General features: G+C 39.3%; 1 protein-coding gene across 1 annotated transcript in view; it reads left to right on the top strand.

Annotated features, from left to right (window-relative positions):
* Nucleotides 1-19,295, top strand: part of CPXM2 (carboxypeptidase X, M14 family member 2) — an 86,950-nt gene extending 67,655 nt beyond the window's left edge. Inside the window, exons 8-14 of the mRNA XM_068397463.1 lie at nucleotides 3,895-4,018; nucleotides 5,796-5,992; nucleotides 6,875-7,054; nucleotides 8,049-8,346; nucleotides 12,944-13,083; nucleotides 13,606-13,705; nucleotides 19,042-19,295. Of these exons, the coding sequence (XP_068253564.1) occupies nucleotides 3,895-4,018; nucleotides 5,796-5,992; nucleotides 6,875-7,054; nucleotides 8,049-8,346; nucleotides 12,944-13,083; nucleotides 13,606-13,705; nucleotides 19,042-19,295 (1,293 nt within the window). The remainder of the gene's footprint in view (nucleotides 1-3,894; nucleotides 4,019-5,795; nucleotides 5,993-6,874; nucleotides 7,055-8,048; nucleotides 8,347-12,943; nucleotides 13,084-13,605; nucleotides 13,706-19,041) is intronic.
* The last annotated feature ends 429 nt before the right edge of the window (nucleotides 19,296-19,724 follow it).

The raw sequence follows: 19,724 nt of genomic DNA, 5'->3' as shown, positions 1-19,724 counted from the left end.
TGGAAAACCACCGTTCTTTGAAGTTATTTATCATAAACACTGAAGAATTAGGAGGAGAGGACGTTACCTGGGCCATGTTTTGAAAGCATTACATTACATTGCAATATGTCAAGTATTTGTGAAAGGGAGGGATTTTCTCAGTGTCAGATTATTTTAATAGAACTCTCCATTTAGGAAGTTGAAATTTATAGTATCAATTTTTTCTCCTAAAAGATCATTCAATATTCTTCTTTCAGGCAATGGGAACACTCGCTGTATTTCGTATGCAGAAGTGAGGACTGCCTTGCAGTCCAAAATATTTACATGATGTATTCATGCTGTATAGGAAGCTGTTAAAATTGTTTATAGATAGCCCCAGAAATAGTTTGAGATTAACATTTGAGTACAACCTTGTCTTTGGAATAACAAACCCAGATCATATCTTTCTTAGGAAATGGGAGTGTGGATTTTGAAATCCATTTAACTGGATGTGACTCATATCTTTGGACAAGCCAGACGCCAAGCACCCCTGAAGTCTTGTGTTGCTCTTCATGGTCAGCTGTGTTTATGGACACGATGTGATGATAATACAGAACATTGAAGAGCACTGTGTATGTCACCAATTGAGCAGGTCTATTTGAGGGTGAAACAACTAAATGTAGAAAACTAGAGCGATACCCAACAAACATCCTAGGTTGCAACGCCAGGTTGATAGTCTCCAAGCTCAAGGAGGAGGTAGTTTCTGTTTTGGACCACAACAGAACAAGAAATATGGAGATGTTCACAGAGCATAATGAATAGCCGTTACCCGAAAGCATTGACTGAAAGCCCTTTTGCCTCCTCTAAGTGCAGTCAGCACTTAGACCTACATTGAATACACCTTTTCTGCAAAATAGAGGAATTGGACCTTCAGAGACCAGTTTTGCAGGGCTTCTTCAAAGACTGCATGCAGTCTTTTTCCAGGGTGCTAACAGGGTAAATAATTGGTAGTGACAAACAAATAGAAACTGTCAAATAAGAACTGTTAGTGAACGTAATTGTGAAAGTGTTTTACAGTCCTGCTGGTTGTTAATAAAGCCCTGACTGATCATTGTCATCAATTGTCTTTGACAGTTTGTACAAAGCGCAAAGAAAACACTGTGACATTTCAGGTGACCTATTGTGCCATGTGTAGGAAATTGGTATGAGAAAAGCAAATATGAAATGTGTTCATTTTCAGTATTGTATTTACATATAAACATTTAACTACATTACTATATCCATACTGTTATAAAAGAGACACAGTGAAGTCTACTACAGAGGCCCTAATTCAGGAAAGGTTCTTTGACTCAGAAAGTAATCACATGCTTGCAATTAAAGAGATGATGGGGAGTTTACCGAGGCCAATACAAATATTTCCACTGATTGTAATATACTTTGAACTTGGTTCTGGGCATTTTTCTCACTAGTAATGAACTTTTAACATACTTTTAACTGCTTTCCTAAATCCATGCTCTGGGTATCCTGTGACCACTGCAGTGCCAGGCACATTAGGAAAGATTCTGCTCTGCAGCCTGATTTCAGAGACACCCCTGCCAGGACAGATTCATCTTCCCTATTTCACATCTTGGGGAGCTGCATAGATACAGCGACACATCAGCCAGGAGGGACTTTCCTGCAGTTTGAAGAGGGTATACGGAGAGGAATTGGTAAATACAGAGCTGAAACAGAAACATTATACATTACAGAAAGTGTTTTTTAGCCTGCCACTTTTAATGCAATATCTGTACTCATTGGCAGAGTGAAAAAAAATAATATTTCTCTCTATTGGAGAAAAATACTGTATCTGATCCAATAATAATCCATTTCATCCTCTTGTCAGTAGGACATAAATTAATAATCCCCACACAGTAGACCTTGGATAAGTTTTGGTCTGTGATGCTCTAGCAAGAGTTCCAGAGCTCCATATCCTTTGATAGTATTTTTTGGTTCATTATGAGTAGGTCCAGATGTCATAGTTCTTGACCATGAAGAATTGAGGCAGGCTGTCTCAAAATGTTGGGAATTGACTTGTTTAAACCAAACACTAGAAAATACAAAACAATGTCCTCTGGCTTCACCTGTATGTTTCAACTGGATCAAAAAACGATAACATACCCACTTACGTATGCCTAGAACATTAAAAAAAGTTCCCTGGAAATAGCTGGGTACTCATAATACCAGCACACCAATGATGATGACAGTGGTGAAAAAACATAGATATGAAACTAGATAATACACTGAAAGAGCTTAACAGTATTTTTCAGACAAGTGCTGAGTTTAGATTTGCAGAAGAAATAGTTTTTCATATGTATTACACCAATGTGTGAGGTGAACAAATGTACAAAAATAGCATCTTTTCGGTCTCGTTGCAACATGATTATAAATAGAAGTGAAGTCTTTTCTGAGAGGAATTTTAATGATGTTCTTCCCAATGTAAATTGTGTTTCCACTTAGATTTGCTAAATGGTGGCGTGGGAATTGGACACGTCTAATTATTGCATTTTCTTAAATCATCAGCCTTGTGATCATCCAATATTGTTTCTAAATTAACACTGTGAGCAAAGAGTTTTGTTATGCTACAGTATTTCTTCAATAATGTATGCATCCTTGTTTATGAAAAGATTGTCTAATTAATAGTCCCTAGGGTTCCAATTTGCAGTAAAGTCCTTATTTCTTTCTTTAATGCCTTCCAATGAAAAAAAATCGAGACAGATAAATTCTTGTCGCTTAAAGCTCTCTGCAATAACTTGTTATTATTAACATATAAATTCTCAGTCTTGTTTGTAAATTTTAACATGTACCTGAAATGCCACAGTAAAGTGTTTGTTTGTGGGACATTTAGACTCCAGATATCCTTATCTAGATGACATCTGTGTAACTCCATTGGTTTAAACAGAACTATACCCTTAACCATGACCTTCCTTATGCACTTTAGTAAGCACCAAGGCTATTTGATTATATTTTGACTATGTCACGCAGTATCTGCAGAAACAGTGAATAGAATAGATTTTGGTGGAAGGAATGTCTTCAGAGAGGCTGTTGGCATTTCCATTATTAACTCTATTTTTTGATGAAACTTGGTAAACAAATTCTGAGGAATCTGTTATTTAGTGAAGGAGTATATCCTGCTGTGTTTATGGAGTCATTCAGATTATATGTATTTTGCTATTTTGGCCACATCAACATTGCCTTAACTAATGATTTTTCCATACGAGATTACACATTGTGATACAAGAAGGGTTGGCTTGATTTCTACCTCAGTACAGGCAGGTGTAACCAAAATTCACTGGGAAAATCATGTTTAAATGGATATTTTCTCTTAGTTTGCTTTGAATTAAGTTGCTGCTGCACAGGGCGAAGGAGAGAGAAATCTCCTTTACTGGGCAGTGTGTCTGTGGCAATCTGTAACGTATACACACTGCCGTGCCACTAACATCCTGGGTCATCTCAAGTTACTTAGCTATAGTAAATCACAGAGTGTGTAGAAGGAAGTGTTGAGGTGGCTAACTACCCTCCATTGCATAATGTTTTGAAAACATGTTTTACTGCCTCCTCGTAGTATAGTAGTATGTTTTTGCTGGTTTTATTCCTATTGGACTTCCTCCTCAAATCTTTAATTTTGTGATAATATTACAAATACATCTCATGTAAGAAAGATCTTGAACCTCACTTGCTCTGTGGTGTTTCAGCAGACAGTATTCAGCTTGTTCCAGCTGGACAAACATGTGTGATAGCAGAGCTGTAGTTCACGAGCTGAGCATAAAGATTTTACAACTAAGAAATAATCAGGACAGAAAATGAGTTTTTGCCATGATCAGTTTGAGATGAAATAATTAATAGTGGATCTATTTTGATGCTGCATTGTCTAATTATATGTCATTTTTTTGTTGGCAGTTGATGAAAACTGTGAATAAAATGTGCCCGAATATCACAAGAATTTACAATATTGGAAAAAGCAACCAAGGACTAAAGCTGTATGCTGTTGAGATTTCTGACAACCCAGGAGAACACGAAGTTGGTTAGAATTTAGTCTAACTAAATCTGTTGGAGGGTGTTGGGATTTGGCTTTTTTTAATCCTCATTCTCTGTGTCTGCAGTAATTATCACTGATGGAATTATATTCATGGCAGCAAAGATTTCAAATGTATGTGGGAGGAACTTCAGCGCTATATTTCTAAATTAGGAAGAGGATGGTGTGCACAAATAGAAGGCATTTTGAATGTGGGATCAAATTCTTTAGTAATAATGAGTATTATTCTTTACAATAAAAAAACCCCAAAAATTAATTTTAGTGCTGGGGAATGGATTTTAGTTGTGGGGATCTATGTAGCTTTGGACAGAAATCTGCTTTTTTTTTATGCCTTTTAATTTAGATTATATCTTAGGAAGGAATTCTTTACTGTGAGAGTGGTGAGACACTGGCCCAGGTTGCCCAGCGTTTAAGGCCAGGTTGGATGGGGCTTTGAGCAGCCTAGTCTAGTGGAAGGTGTCCCTGCCCATGGCAAAGGGTTGGAACTAGGTGATCTTTAAGGTCCCTTCCAACACAAACCAGTCTATGTTACTGTGTGAGGTGAATGCATTGCAAGCAAGGACAGGCCAAATCTCCCAAATCATCTTTCACTGGTGAATATCGGGGTACAATTTCCTACGGTGATATAATTCTTCAGAACAGAAACTCAGTCTTTAGTCCTTCTGTGAAGAAGAATAAAGATCTCATTATGATAGTGCCTGGGGCAGCTGCTGGAATAATGCTTGTGCTTTGCCATGTTCATAAATACCATGATATGTGTTCATCCCACTCAAGGAAGAATGCTGCAATGTGGTCCTAACACATCTCTCTGCTTTGCCATAGGGGATGGAGCGCAATAGATGTAATCACTCAGTAGACTTGGGGATGATCTTAAACTGCAATCTCTGAACCTTAGATGTTAACACCAGCATAATTAATCTAATCTGCCTCACCCGCTTACCTATGTCTGAGAGTCCTACAGAAAACGTGCAAGGAGTGTGTCATAGATTCATAGAAGGGTTTGGGTTGGAAGGGACCTTAAAGATCGTTTAGTTCCAACCCCCCTGACATGGGCAGGGACACCTTCCACTAGACCAGGTTGCTCAGAGTCCATATCATGGGCCAGACAAACTGGGAGGGTGGATCCAACCACAGGCCATAGCTTGGCCAGTTTAGGTTTGTCCTGTTGATGTTTGCAAGTGTTATTCATAGAGAGGACAATTAAATTATGGAGCTTTTTGTAATAGCTGGCACTATTCCTAATCAGCTCTGAAGTATTTTGTAGTTGAGTGCAAGTATTGTGGCATTCAATGTAACCTTGAAAAATATATGTGAACCTATTTTTTGCTTAGTGAAGGAAAAGGAGTGTGTGAAGTCAGAGATCAATTATGTACAGTAACTGACTTTTAAGACCCTTAGCATCTGTCCTAATGCACTACCAGCAATGTATTTTTCATGTTATTTTTAGACTATCAGAACTTTTAAAATCTACCTATAACGTGCTGATATTGTGAGTATAATTACAAATCTGTTTAATGGAAAATGGGTTTTGGAGGTTTTACACAGTGGCTTTCGAAATCACTGACACATAAGCCCATTCTTCTAAAATAGCAACAGAAAGTAGTTATTTGTTTCTGTAAAGTTGCATTTTCACCTATCATTTGTTCAGCTAAGGCATTTCTCCAGCTCTCCTTAAGTGAAATGTTGCCAATTGACATCAATGACTTTTGGTAAGATATTTGATTTGCTGCTCTGACTACACTTCTGCCCCATGTGTTTTCAACAGGTGAACCAGAATTTCGGTACATTGCAGGAGCTCATGGGAACGAAGTGCTTGGACGTGAGCTAATCCTTTTGTTAATGCAGTTCATGTGTCAGGAATATCTGGCTGGGAACCCACGCATTGTACATCTCATTGAGGATACCAGAATCCACCTCCTGCCCTCAGTCAACCCAGATGGATACGACAAGGCATATAAAGCGGTAATATGATTATGAACATATCAAGGAGTTATTTTACTTCTACTAGATGAATAAAACACGCTCCTGTTGTCATAATCTTTCCAAAGATCATATTTTACAAGCGATCAAAATAAACAAATTAAAAAATAAACACATCAAAGCAAACATAAACCACTGAAACATCTTACTCAGAAAAAAAAAAAGGTGAAAGAAACAGCGTTCTATGTGACACTGACCAACAGGAAGATGTGTATGGAAAGAAGGGTGGCGAAGACTGCCAGAACAAACCGTACTGAGATGTATAGATCAATGGGAACACCGTTATGGAAAATGGAAAATTCATGCAGTCTCTTCCTCATGAGAAATCAAGCTAAGCACATGAAAATTTGCATTCCTCCGCAGCTGAAATTTAATAGTGCATCTTTAAGGAGAGCACAATGTGTTGGGCATCATAATAATTCAGTCTGGAAGAAGACAGACACCAGGAGGAAAAATTGTAGGGGCTGGTCAAATACCCTGGAAAATCTTCCAGGGCAGTCTGTAGAAGACTGGAATACAAATGTCACACTTGCGGCTGTGGAAGGGAATGTATACTATCTACACTGCAACCCAGGGGAAAACCAGTCTTAAATAGAAACCTTGAAAACAAACCAGAATATTTTGGCTAACCCCAAGTAATTTTTCATGGGTTTTGCTTCACCTCATTCAAGTTTTCATACAAAATGGAAAAAAAACAATTATTCATTTCAGTTAATAAAATAATTCATCCATCCATTTCTCTGTATAAAATTATCTCTGACACATCCATGAACACTTTACTGAGAGCTTACAGGTTGTTGTATTCTGAATGAACATTTATCTTTTTCTTCCTCTTTTTTCTCTTTTTTTTCTTTTAAATCCAAGGGTTCAGAATTAGGGGGCTGGTCTTTAGGACGATGGACTCAGGACGGCATTGACATCAACAATAATTTCCCTGATTTAAACTCTTTGCTCTGGGAGTCTGAAGATCAGAAGAAGAGTAAGAGAAAAGTTCCAAACCATTACATCCCGATCCCTGACTGGTACCTGTCTGAAAACGCCACCGTGAGTAAGACCAGAGAGCGGGGAGCACAAAGGCTGGGGCAGGCTGAAAGAGCGAGCTTTACAACATTGCTCAAGAAATCAGTAACTTGTAGGTGAAGTTACATACCTGATCTAACCTACTTGTCTAGGCTTCCTTGTTAGTCACTGGAAATAAAAATACACCACAAAAGCACCTTTACCTCCCGTATTTTAGAGGCAGCCCTTGGGAAAGGAACTGCTTCCCAGAGGATCCTCTTTTCCCTGGGCTATTGCAAAAACCTGGAGGACTCGATCCCCAAATTTAGGTAGGCAAAGAGAAACCCACCGCAGGGCTCAGTCCTGTGAATCAGGCTTCTCCCTAGTTTTGCAGCGTAGATGAGCTCTTTGCAAACTTGCTCGCCATACAGATTTCTCCTGGGGTTTTCTTATTTGAAATATATTCTTATTTGAAATAGAACAGCGAATGCTGAGACATATTCAAAAACAATGCAGTGGCTTATGCTAAAGTCATTTATTGGCTCATAGTGCCAAAAATTTAACTTATTTTTGCATGGCCTTTTAAATATAATGGCAGCTATTTATAGCGGCTGAGATTCCCCCAGTTTGAGGGGGAGGCACTTAACCGTGGCAGTTCTGTGGGCTTTAGAAATATTTCTGTGTTTAAAATCCCTTATTTCGAAACTCATTTAAACCGATGGCAGGGGGAGCAGTGTCATGGTCTGACATCTTTGGCGGTTGCTGCTTTTGGCCTCACTCTACATATATGTTCCTGCTGCATAGATTACAAACATGAAGGTGGTGTTAGTTTTTATGGGCTGTCAGGGACCTCCCAAGCATGGATGGCAGGCAGGCACCATAATTTAAAGAAGCCCTTCTCCTTGGCCACATTTCTTGTGCTGGTTACTCACCCCATGCTAAGAAACTCACAACAGGACTCCTGCGTCTGGTCTGCCTTTGAAACAAGACTGTAAAATTTCACAGGTTGAAACAAAACTGCTGTTTCTTTTTCTCCCAGGTGGCAGTTGAGACGCGGGCAATAATAGCATGGATGGAAAAAATTCCTTTCGTGCTGGGTGGCAATCTGCAGGGAGGAGAGCTGGTGGTGGCGTACCCCTACGATATGGTGCGATCCATGTGGAAAACCCAGGATTACACACCTACCCCAGACGACCATGTCTTCCGCTGGCTTGCATACTCCTATGCCTCCACTCACCGGCTGATGACAGATGCAAGAAGGAGAGCATGTCACACGGAGGATTTCCAAAAGGAGGATGGCACCGTTAACGGAGCCTCCTGGCATACTGTGGCTGGAAGTAAGTGTCTGTATAAACTGCAATTAGCATTACCTTACTAAATATGCTAATGCCATCGCTGCCTGGTGTATATTGCAGAAGCAATGGTGGTAAAATCTGTGCATTGAGAGGAATATTTCTCCATCTCAAAGTCTGTTGCATTTCATCAGAGGATTGAAGGAGATAGTGTCACTAGTACGTGGTGGCCATTTCACTTACTACTGAGGTTTCCAAATGTGCACATGTAATACATCAGTTTTATGGATTCTGAACATTCAAGGTGGTTTGTCAAGAGAAAACTAACCCAGTCCAAACCCACTATCAGGGGGAACCTGCTAGCCTTTTCCATCTTAGAGGGTGCCAACAGAAAAGTGCTGCCAAACTTCAAAGGTAACCAGTGTCAGAGCCGAAGCAGCAACTCCCACGCTGGTCTGGGAGCCTGGGGAGAGAGTCCAGTGGCCCTCAGATAAGAAAATAATGATTTTGGCCTCCTGCTTGCTGAACTTGGTCGTAGATCAGCCCCCACTCACGTTCACTTCGAGCTGTAAAAACATGCCCCAAAAAGCTGCTGCTTGCCTGCTACTATCCTATTTTTAAAAGACCTGGATGTGCTTACACTTAAACTTTGCATGGGCTCTGTAGGCATTTCTGCTGCCAGAATAAATTACAGATTGCATCGTTCACCGTATGCCCAAGCCCATCACCCTGTCAAGGAGCGTGAAGGGGAAGCTGTGTCCTGTAGTGCAGACAAAGCATCGATTTCCAGGAAAGCCCAATTAAAAGCACATTTTAAAGAGCAATAGGCACGGTTATCTCTCCGCGTGTACGCTTTGAGCAGACTCAGTGCAGGCACTCTGCTGATTCATCACAGTTCTGCTCAAAATCTTTGGTTTTTATGAGTACATCAGTTAGACAACGTATTCTAAGAAATCAAGAAATGAGCTGTGCATCTGCCGGCACTTGAATGACAATAGCAACAACTGCAGCAGTAATGGCAAACAGATGCAAGCGAGCATCTGTGCAGACCATGTTTTACTGGAGCTGGCTCTTGTTTGTGACTTGCAGGTAGTTTCACTGCATAAACATTTCTAAATTTTGGACACAACTTTTATGGCTTTTACATTGGCCCATGTCAAGTTAATGCCGGCCAGCCTTTAAAAGCTAGAGCCAAGAATTAACTTTTCTATTCAAATATTTTTTTCAGGAAGTTAAAAAGTTCTGGGTGAATTCAAGGGGGGACGACTGAACTGCTTTGATCACAAGGCCAATGCCTGACAATACCTTTCTGTGCGTTTCTGCAAATTCTAAAAATAACTCTGAATGCTAACTTGTCTGCTTAATTATCTAATTTATGAGTTTAATTTTCTTAAGTGCTATGAGAAACATGATTATGAATCGATCCAGAAAAGATGACATTGGCCATGTCACTAACAGCTGTTACACTAAGTTACGTTAAGTAATGATGTACAATATAGATGCTGAACAGTATCTTGATTTCTTAGTAACAATTGCATATTGGATTTTGTTAATCTGTTTTGGTTTATTGCTTTATGATGTTTCTCGTTATACTTTACATCCTGCTCTCTTCCGTTATAATAAGACTTCCAAGATTGCCTTTGAGAAAAATGCTGGAATGTTGTTTTTACTTTCAATTCTTCACACCTTGGACTCCAGACTAAGCCTCAAAAGGTGCAGTTTTCATTTGAGCTCAGCCTTCAACCTGCAGGATTCTTTTAGACCTCTTCTCTGCATAGACAAACGGAAGAGAGTGATTTGCATTGCAGATACATATATGCATACATATGTATGTATTGCAGCTGACAGTTAACCAACAGCACCTTGCATTGTAAAGGATTGTCCAAATATGATTCTAAATCTGGAGACAGATTTCCCCTATGTTTTTTCACTCTGTAATTCCATGACTGTAGAGATGTAGTTGTAGAGGTCACTACACTTTTTGTGTTTACTTTTTTAGATCAACACATAAATAGATACCCATCTACATTCAAGGTCAGATTGGACGGGGCTCTGAGCAACCTGATCTAGTTGAAGATGCCCCTGCTCATTACAGTGGGGGCTGGACTAGATGACCTTTAAAGGTCCCTTCCAACCCAAACTCTTCTATGATTCTATGATTCTCTGTAACACTTTCTTCTACACCTCTGCTTGCATGAGGTTTAGGAGAAGCATGTCCTCTTTGACAAGAGCACACAGCCTCAGGCTTCGCCAGGGGAGGTTCAGGTTGGACATTAGGAAGAATTTCTTTTCAGAAAGGGTTATTAGACATTGGAATGGGCTGCCCAGGGAGGTGGTGGAGTCACCATCTCTAGATGTGTTTAAGAAAAGACTGGACATGGCACTTAGTGCCATGGTCTAGTTGACAGGGTGGTGTCAGGGCAACGGTTAGACTCGATGATCCCTGAGGTCTCTTCCAACCTGGCTGATTCTGTGATTCTGTGATTCTGCATAATGTCTGACCTGAAGGTGACACACCAATATACTGCTTGCAGAAAGCTGCCCCACCTGTCCTTTGGTGTGGGTGGCATCTCCTTGCTGTAGCACAACTTGAAGCTGCCCATCCTCTCTCTCCTCAACCACCTGCTGCCTAGGCTTGCAGTGATCATGCCTATAAACTTTTCACTGCTCATGCCATGGGAAAATTTGTAATGGATTTTTCTAATTCCTTTTCATCACCAGAGAGTCCCTAGAGAAGTATGTGCACCACAGATATCTTGCACAGATATCAAACACCTCTGAATGCCTTTGAATTCCAGCCATACTATTTCCTGCACATATTTTGGACTGCAAGGAATGTAAATTCTTCAGCAATTTTACATATAATGTTTCTGCACTGGGTGAACTGCACAAAGGCAAATAACAGATTAATTTCTTTTTATTTCCAGTGTCTTCAAGGCTGGATTTGCATGTTTCAGACACTACACAGAATTGCTCTTGGCAACATTAAGCCATTTTTTTTAAATACGTATATTAAAACCGAGCAATTGCTGTGTATTGCAAAACATTTCACAATAGATTAATCAGGATGTGATACAGTATGTGAGGGGAAAATAATTGCAGCTGTTTCTCAAACAGAGGGGAAACACGTTTCTGCGGAGTAGCATATGCCACTGTCTGATATTTAGGCTTTCCCCATCAACAAAAGTGAAAAGCTTCACATCTGGATTATATAATCCTCCTGCTCTGCACCCAGGAGGCACTGAGGGCTCGTTAAATACTTGACTACTGCTCTATGGTAATTGGACAGGAATAGGGTTTTTTTTAACTCTTTTCAAGCACTTGGTGAATGCATTTCCTGCTAATCTTTGCCAGTTAAAATGTAACAATTAACAATCATTAATAAATTTTTTTAGACAATTTTAAATTAGAAATGCAGGTGGAAAAAGAAATTAAGCTCACGTAATTTCTTCCTCTAGTGTTCCATGTACTGTATCATGTTATCTGTGTGATTGTGGAGAACTAATAAACGGAATTTCCCAAAGGATAAATAATTGTGAGAAACGGGAGAGAAACCTGGAAAATGGAAATATTTGGCATTTGTATCTAAATACAGTCTTGCTTAGTGCTCAGGACCTTTGCAAAGGTCACACTGCTCTCTGTAACGTAGACTTAAACTGCAGCTCCTCAGAGGTCAGAGGCACTGAGGTCCCTGGGTTTTGGTTAGGACATATTTCTAATGGAAATCCCTATTGCAGAGCAGCAGTGCAGATTCTAGCCCTCTGCAAAGCCATAATAGGGAAAAAACAGAATAGATCCTTTCATTCCTTACATGCTAACAGACACCATATATAACTTAAAAGAATTTTTACTACCTTGATTTTTCTGGCTTTTCTATCATTTAGATTACTTACATGGGAAACCATTCAGCCTGAGAAACTATTTCATCAGCTGTTCTGATAAACCATTTTTACATAACAATCACTGAGTGCCGCTTACTCTGTGTCCTGGCATTTAGGGCTGTATAAATTCAGTTAATGGCCACACATCCATGCAAGCTAACATAGACCATCCCATTTCTACCCAGGGCAATGATAAGTGAGAGCTGCTCCATAGGAACCTGTCCGGGATTAGTGAAGTTTAGTGCTTGCTTAAAAACAAAGCACAAACTTCTTGCTGTAAAGAGAGACCTTTCCTAACATATTGCTGGTGTGCTCCCATTTCCTCCATCAATATCATCAAAACTTTATCTGGAACGTGTTTAAATTGTTTGTTTGTTTGTTTTCTGCTAAATCTCTATTTCCATTGAGTTTTGTGGTGGCAGAAGGACGCTGCTCTTCACTGCAAAGAAATTGGAGATGTGGTGCTGGGCTGACACAGTGGCAATCTTGTGTCTTCTGTTTTGAACGTGTTGATGGGACACTGTCTTTAGAAAGTCTTGTTTTGTTAGATGTGTAGCTCTGAGGTTACTCTGGTGTTTTGTTACTGAAGACGTGGAGTTTCTAAAAAACTTTCGCCCTGCCAGATCTGCAGACTAAGCCAGCTAGAAAAATACCCATTTTGTGTTTAAATAAGTTATATTACTTTGCATAAAATAATCAGATCTGATCAATAGATTAAAAGAGGATATAAAAATTGTTTCTTTTTTACCTCCCATTGACAGGCATAAATGACTTCAGTTATCTGCACACAAACTGCTTTGAGCTATCCATCTACGTTGGCTGTGACAAGTATCCCCACGAGAGCGAGCTGCCCGAAGAATGGGAAAACAACCGCGAGTCCCTGATTGTTTTTATGGAACAGGTATTCGGCAGAGGAACAGCTTCTGAATAACTTGATGACTCCTTTCAGATTGAAAGGGAGTTTAAGGTTTCTGATATTTTTCTTGCATGACTAATTACATGATTATTAGTATTTGTGATAGAAACCTTACCTATAAGCAATACTGGCATATCACTTCAGCCAGGCTGTTTTCACTTAGGAGGACAAAATAATGAAGCTTGTTAAAAGCTTTGACGTGAGTTCAGAGCTTGCTAGAAATGACTGCAAGGAAAAAAGACCCTTACGTCTGTTGCTTTACCTGCTTGGTTTACCTGTCTCTTGAATTTGATGCCTCAGGAATCCTAACAGAATTTGTAAGCTGGTTCAGAAGTAGCTAATGTCTGGAAGGCTGATACTGGGTTAATGACAATATTTCAAAATTGTGTGAACCATAAAGCAGGAATAGAATACACTTAATTCACATATAGAATCTGTTGTATCTTCCTAATGATAGTACTGTTCATTGTTGTGCAATATTTATTTGTTTGTTTATTCTCTCAATAGGTCCATCGGGGCATCAAAGGCATAGTAAAAGATGTGCATGGAAAGGGAATCCCAAATGCTGTTATTTCAGTAGAAGGTGTTAACCACGACATTCGCACAGGTAAAAAAAAAAAAAAGAAAAACAAAAACATCAGTGCAAATGAACAGATTTGTTGTTTTTTTTAAAAAAAAAACAAAAACAAAATACACAGACTCATTGCAACTTTGAACTGTTTTCTGAGTAAAGCCAGCAGATAGTACACAGTCCAAGAAGAGTGTTGCAGAAGGAGTGGCACGTGAGAGGGAGTCACCTCTTTCCACGGTGCAGCTGTGTAGACAACAGAGCTATGGCTTTCCTCTCAGCCCCTCTTCCTCTTTCCACCTCCTTTAAAGCTGTGAGCGAACAGCCTTTTATCTGTCCAAAATCAATAGCCTGAGTAAGGCTGTGTCTAAAGAACTCTGATTGCTCCTTTTCTCATGTAAAGGTAGTGCATATCTAACCCAGAAGAATTATAGCGCTGAAAAACAAGGGTGTAGGTAGTGCCTTGTTGGGCGAAGAGTGTTTCTCTGGCTGTTAATGGTTACAGGACTGTGAATGTGTTGGAGATGTGATTTAGAGCTGTGTCCAGAGGAGGAACAGCTGTTGCAGGGAAGGGAGAGTTTCACAACCTGAAGAGCTTCCTGCAAGCCATCACAGCTTTTTAAAAGATCACTTGATGGGGCTCAGTAGAGGCACTGCTTTGTGTGGGTGAATTTCAGCCCAGAGAATTACTTTTCAATATGTATAGTTTGAAAAAAACCCACACAAATGGCTATTTGCCTTGTTAGCACAGTCTTGACCTATATTCATATACAGATATGTATATTCAGAGTAAACTCTAAGCCTATTTAATGCCTGGAGAAATAGTTAAAATACTAAATAAAAAACTGCTTTAAATAGACACTAGCCAATTACAAGATTAATAGTAATACCTGAAAATTGTTCTTGGCAGGTAGCGGGTGGGATAGTGTCCAATGGCCATTGTGTTTGTGTAGGTACTGTACCGTGATTTAAGACACACAGTCATCTTAAATGGAGAAATAACAAAGGGATATAGCAAGGAGAGGAGCATGTGGAAAGAAATAGTAAACGATATCAGCAGGAGTCTTTAGTGATTGCGCTCAAAGTGCTCGTTGCGAGAGGTTAACAAGGTTTCTGTTGGATGTTTATGGAAAAGTAGCATCATGGTGAATAATCAGACAAATCATATTGTTGCGTACTCTATATTTGGTTCAATATTAGAAAGAGGAACACTAATTTTATGTATTTTTTATGTCCTGTCTGGCATTCTGGGTCTTTTTGTTTGCTGCCACTTTCATGTGCTTTGCCACTGAGGTACAGTATGGCGCTCTTTGACACGTAAACTGATTTCAGGCTATGGAATATCATAGAACTTTAGATAAGAGACTTCCAAATCTTTAGTGTTTGCTACAGTAGATTAACTGAGCCAATAATAAATCTTGGTATATCTAACTCAGTTTATGATTAATTTTATTTCCGTGCTACTGTGTCTCTGTTGTAAAAGAAAACACTGAATGACAGATATTTAATTAGGCAATAATGATTCTGCCTTAAATATTTCAAAATGAGGCCAATGGGAAATGATAGGAGGAATTAAAGTAATTAGTTGTTTTTCCTTGTCTTGGCAGTCTTGAAAGACTGCCATAAACTGTAGTTTGGATTACTCTGATAGCAGAATTAATATATTGCTCTGGTTGAGGCTGAGTAAATGCAATAGGTGATTAATCTCCAGCTCTCAGTACACGGGATTGCCACATGAAAGAAAAATCAACAGTTTAAAGACAGCAAACGTGCATACGGAAAGGAGTTCCAGTGGCATATGTAATAAATGTGCAAGAACCCAGAATCCACCCTGCAACGGTCGGGGAATCTTGAAGCTGTTTACATCTAGACTTAGAACTGAGCTTCTATGGCCAAGGCCATCTGCACTTGTTAGTAAAAGTATTTATTTCATTCTTTTTAGTTCTTCTTTTTAATGAGATGTTTAAGCTGACACTTTGTTTGGGGATCACTTTGTAGATGGGAACATAAAAGTCCTGTCTTGGTTTATATTGTACAAATAACAACATGTCTCATTAGTCTTTGAAACTAGAGAATTTATGTTGGAGACAAAAAGCTAAAATGACATGTATAACTCCAGAGAAAGAAGGCAAATTGTCAGCAGTCTTCTTTCATTTATACCTTTTTAAATGAAAAATGTGTCCATTTAAACCTCTGAGTTGCGTTGATATAAAAATAGACTAAGCAGGAGAAGAATTATGGCCACTATCTCTATTCATATAACTTTTTTTTTTAAAGCAAGCTAGTCTGTAAGGTATCTACTATTTCTTTGATGTATTAACGTGGTTGACCACCCTGTAAAGCCAGACAAAAGTTGTCTGTAAAGGCCTTCTAATAACATTTACTTGTTTGAGAAAATTTCTCTGCTTCTGTGTCTTGTGGACAAAAAAATATGTACATGGAAAGCACTTTTTTTTAACTTTCTCTTGGACATACAGTATATCTTATGGGAAGAGAGGGTTGCTGACTCTAAGCTAACAATATTAATGGGGTAATTGAAGTAATTGATTCTGAGGGTAAGAGCTTTGTGGAAAATCATTCCATTTTCTCTTGATGCAGATGTAACTATTGATTAAGTCTGAGCGATTACATGTTGTTACGGTTAGATGTGGACCATGCTCTATGAGATAACCTTTGGAAAAGAGTTCATCAATTGGATGAACAAATGCACCTGGACACCTTTTTTCCCCTTGGTGCAAAGCCAGTCTTGTGGGTTGCTTCCTGTAACTGCACATTTTGGAAATCTCAAAGCAAATCTTGCTGAAGAAACGTACCGTTTCCTTCCAGTGAAACACTTCTGTATCACGGCCTGTACCAGAGTCCAAAGAAAGACGCACATTTCTGTGTGATCTTTGCAATGAAGCGTAGTTAATTTAATTTCACAATCTGTTCAGGGAAATTTTTATGAATATTTTGGTAAGTTTGATATGATTTCAGCATACGTTATGTAACCAAACCCAAAGAGTTTGAAGTCGCATTTAATAACATTAGTCTCAGCTAAGCATAATTCTGGTGTTATAATCTTCCAGCCTCATTCCTGGCTGCCTGTTTAGTAGAGAAAAGATAAATTTTCGTTGTCACATGCATTGTGCATGCAGCACTATGGCTAGCTTTCCTGGAGAGTCTTTTGTAGGTAACAAAGCACTAGGATAGTTTTTTATAATGTGTTTAAATTAGTAAAATTTGGTGTATTTAAGTGTAAATATGACAATTTAACAAAAGTCTGTCCTATCAGGCTCAAAGAGTGTTCCTCTTAATTGAAGTGTTTATGGAGTCATCTGACACATTTAATTTATAATATTACTATCTTCATATTTTTGTGCTTTGTTATTTTATCTAAGCAGACATGGCAATTCATTTCCAGACCTGACAGGAGGAGTTAGATGTAGTCTGCTTCCAGCCTGCTCCCACTGGAGACTATTCTTTTAGCAAACCTATTATTTACTAAATTTATCTGTATTGTTAATTGTGTTTCTCTTGCCATCTGCTCTGAAATTTTTTACCTACTGCATTTAATCTGATTTTCAAAAAAAAGAAACCCCTTTTAGTCTGGTTATTAAATTCTGAGCAATGACAGCTGACAGAAATACTAATGTCTACTTCCTTGTAAATGGAAAGGAGGTAAAGTGCTAACAGTTTAATATCCAGCTTCCTAATAATTTCCTGGTGGTGTATGAATGCGTAGATTATTTTCTGGCCTTGAGTGCAGGCTTGTGATGAACTGTCTGTTAAATGTGTCAGAAAAATGTGGGTCAGTTTTGAAGTTCAGGGGCTAAAGCCAGCCTCTGAGCAGGGATGCCTTCACAGCCACACACGGGGCGATGCGTAGCCTTCTGCCAGCTCTGCAGTATTGCCAGAGCATTTACAGATAAAAATGAGCCCCTAGGGATAAATTCAAGAACCCTGGGCAGCTTTATGTTTCGTGTGTTGGTTAAGGTGCCAATGGACACAATAGTAAGGGAGAACTGAATAAAAAGCTTCTCAGAGAGACCTTGTAAAAATGCTGAGAAATAGAAAATCTGGACCTTGGTCATCACCCCAAGCAGAGTGAAAGTAGCTGAAAGAAAAACCCGAGCAGGCTGATATGCAAGAACTAACCTCATTGGGTGTGCTTCTTGCACACAATTTCACACTTGCATTCAGAGACTGCAATATTCAGGTATAGTTGATGTCACTGTTTTGCTAACGCTTGCTGTTTGCAAACATATTCACTATTTTACCAAGCCCTAAATAAAAATCATATTTCTCTATACAGAGGCTAGCTAGCCTGATCTTTTCCTATATGTAATATTTTTAGGCAAATCATCTTTAATTTTTGCAACACACTGTATTGCAAGCAACCCAAGGTTAGTGATAGTAAGGCTGTCAGTTCTCATCAGAGCTTAAAAAAAACAACCCCCCTTCACAGAAGAGATGTTGCATTTCTATTTATATATAGAACTGCACATTTGAATATGCACTTTCATTCCACAGTGGTTTTTCCCGGGACAGAGTGCAAAACTAATTTTAAATATTAGTGTTTCACCTTTTTCAGTCCACAGCTAAGTGTACTTGCTAGTTAAAATAATATTTTAAAAGTCTAAAACCATCCTTATGTACATATGGGTAATCTGAAATCGTATATGGGAAAAAAAAAAGAAAATGGAAGTCCTGATTCAAGGAGGTGTTAAAATATGTCTTGCTTTTTGCATGAGTAGTTTAGTTGATTACAGGAGCTCTCTTCATGCACTTTACAGGTAAGCAATTGGTTAAGTACCCTGATGAATTATAGTTTGTAGGAAAATTAGTGTAATAAAACTCAATGTAAGATTTTGTGGAAGGGGATATTTACTCAGATCTCTTAAGTGAGTTGGTATTATGCATTCACACACTTTGCATACTAAACAGCACCAAAACGCATGTGTCCAGGCAGTCTGGCCAGGATCATGAGTGTGATGTGGGTACCCAGTGGAGCTTCTCTTGGTTGGTTAGTTAGAATTAGTTTGGGGAAGGTCTTTTATACTCCCCAGTAATCACCCACTGTTACAAGATGACCCTTTGCCTCAGGATCTTTTTGACTTCAACTGACAGAAATCTTAGGCCAGATTGAAGCCCATTGTCCTTTTTTCATCATTTGGAAAATACGTTTGATGTGTATTTTCCTTTAGGGTTGGCAGGATGAGGAGGGGTACGTGTGATGGAGGGCAGCCTCGTTGACACCCTCCTGCTGTGAGGATGCAGGATTGCTGCCTGTGCTCTCATGTTATCCATGTGTGAGCATTTCTGTATTCTCATAAACAACACTTTCCTCAAGGAAAAAGGGCCACTGTCCTGAAAACCACCTCTTTTCCTACCAGGGGCTGATGGGGATTACTGGCGTCTTCTCAACCCAGGAGAATACATAGTGGGCGTGAAGGCAGAGGGCTACACCACCGCTACCAAGACCTGCGAAGTCGGCTACGACATGGGAGCGACCCAGTGTGACTTCACCATCTCCAAAACCAACCTGGCGAGAATCAAGGAGATCATGAAGAAGTTTGGGAAGCAGCCGATCAGCCTGTCCGTCCGGCGGCTCAGGCAGAGGGCTCGGCAGTGGCAGCAGCGGCGATAGGCCTCATCGCGGCAGCCCGCGGCATCCACGAGCTCTGCTTCTATCAGCCTGGCTGTAGTCGTAGTGAGAGTTACATAGCCCATCTCTTCATACGTATTTCTCTGCACGAGGCCTTTCTGTTAGTGGAGCTGGATGAATAGTGGGGTTTTTCAGTTTGGAAAAAAAATTGGAAACAAAATTCAAGTTGAACCAAAATAAGCCCTGGTTTGGGGGGAGAGGCAGGAAGAATATAGAAGGATGTTTTGATTTAACCTGGAATGAAATTTTTTACTTGCTGGGTTATTTAATCCTTTGTAAATGTTTTCTTTAAAAACAGAAAAAATGAAAAAAAGAGAGAGATATATACTTATAAAGGAGAATTGTTGTTTTGAATGAAAAACTGAAAAATGTTGTTTCTAAAGTACAAAATTGGTATATTTTTTCAATTCA

Source organism: Nyctibius grandis, chromosome 4, assembly GCF_013368605.1.
Source record: "Nyctibius grandis isolate bNycGra1 chromosome 4, bNycGra1.pri, whole genome shotgun sequence".
Taxonomy (NCBI): domain Eukaryota; kingdom Metazoa; phylum Chordata; class Aves; order Nyctibiiformes; family Nyctibiidae; genus Nyctibius; species Nyctibius grandis.
This window is presented reverse-complemented; position numbering and strand designations above follow the sequence as displayed.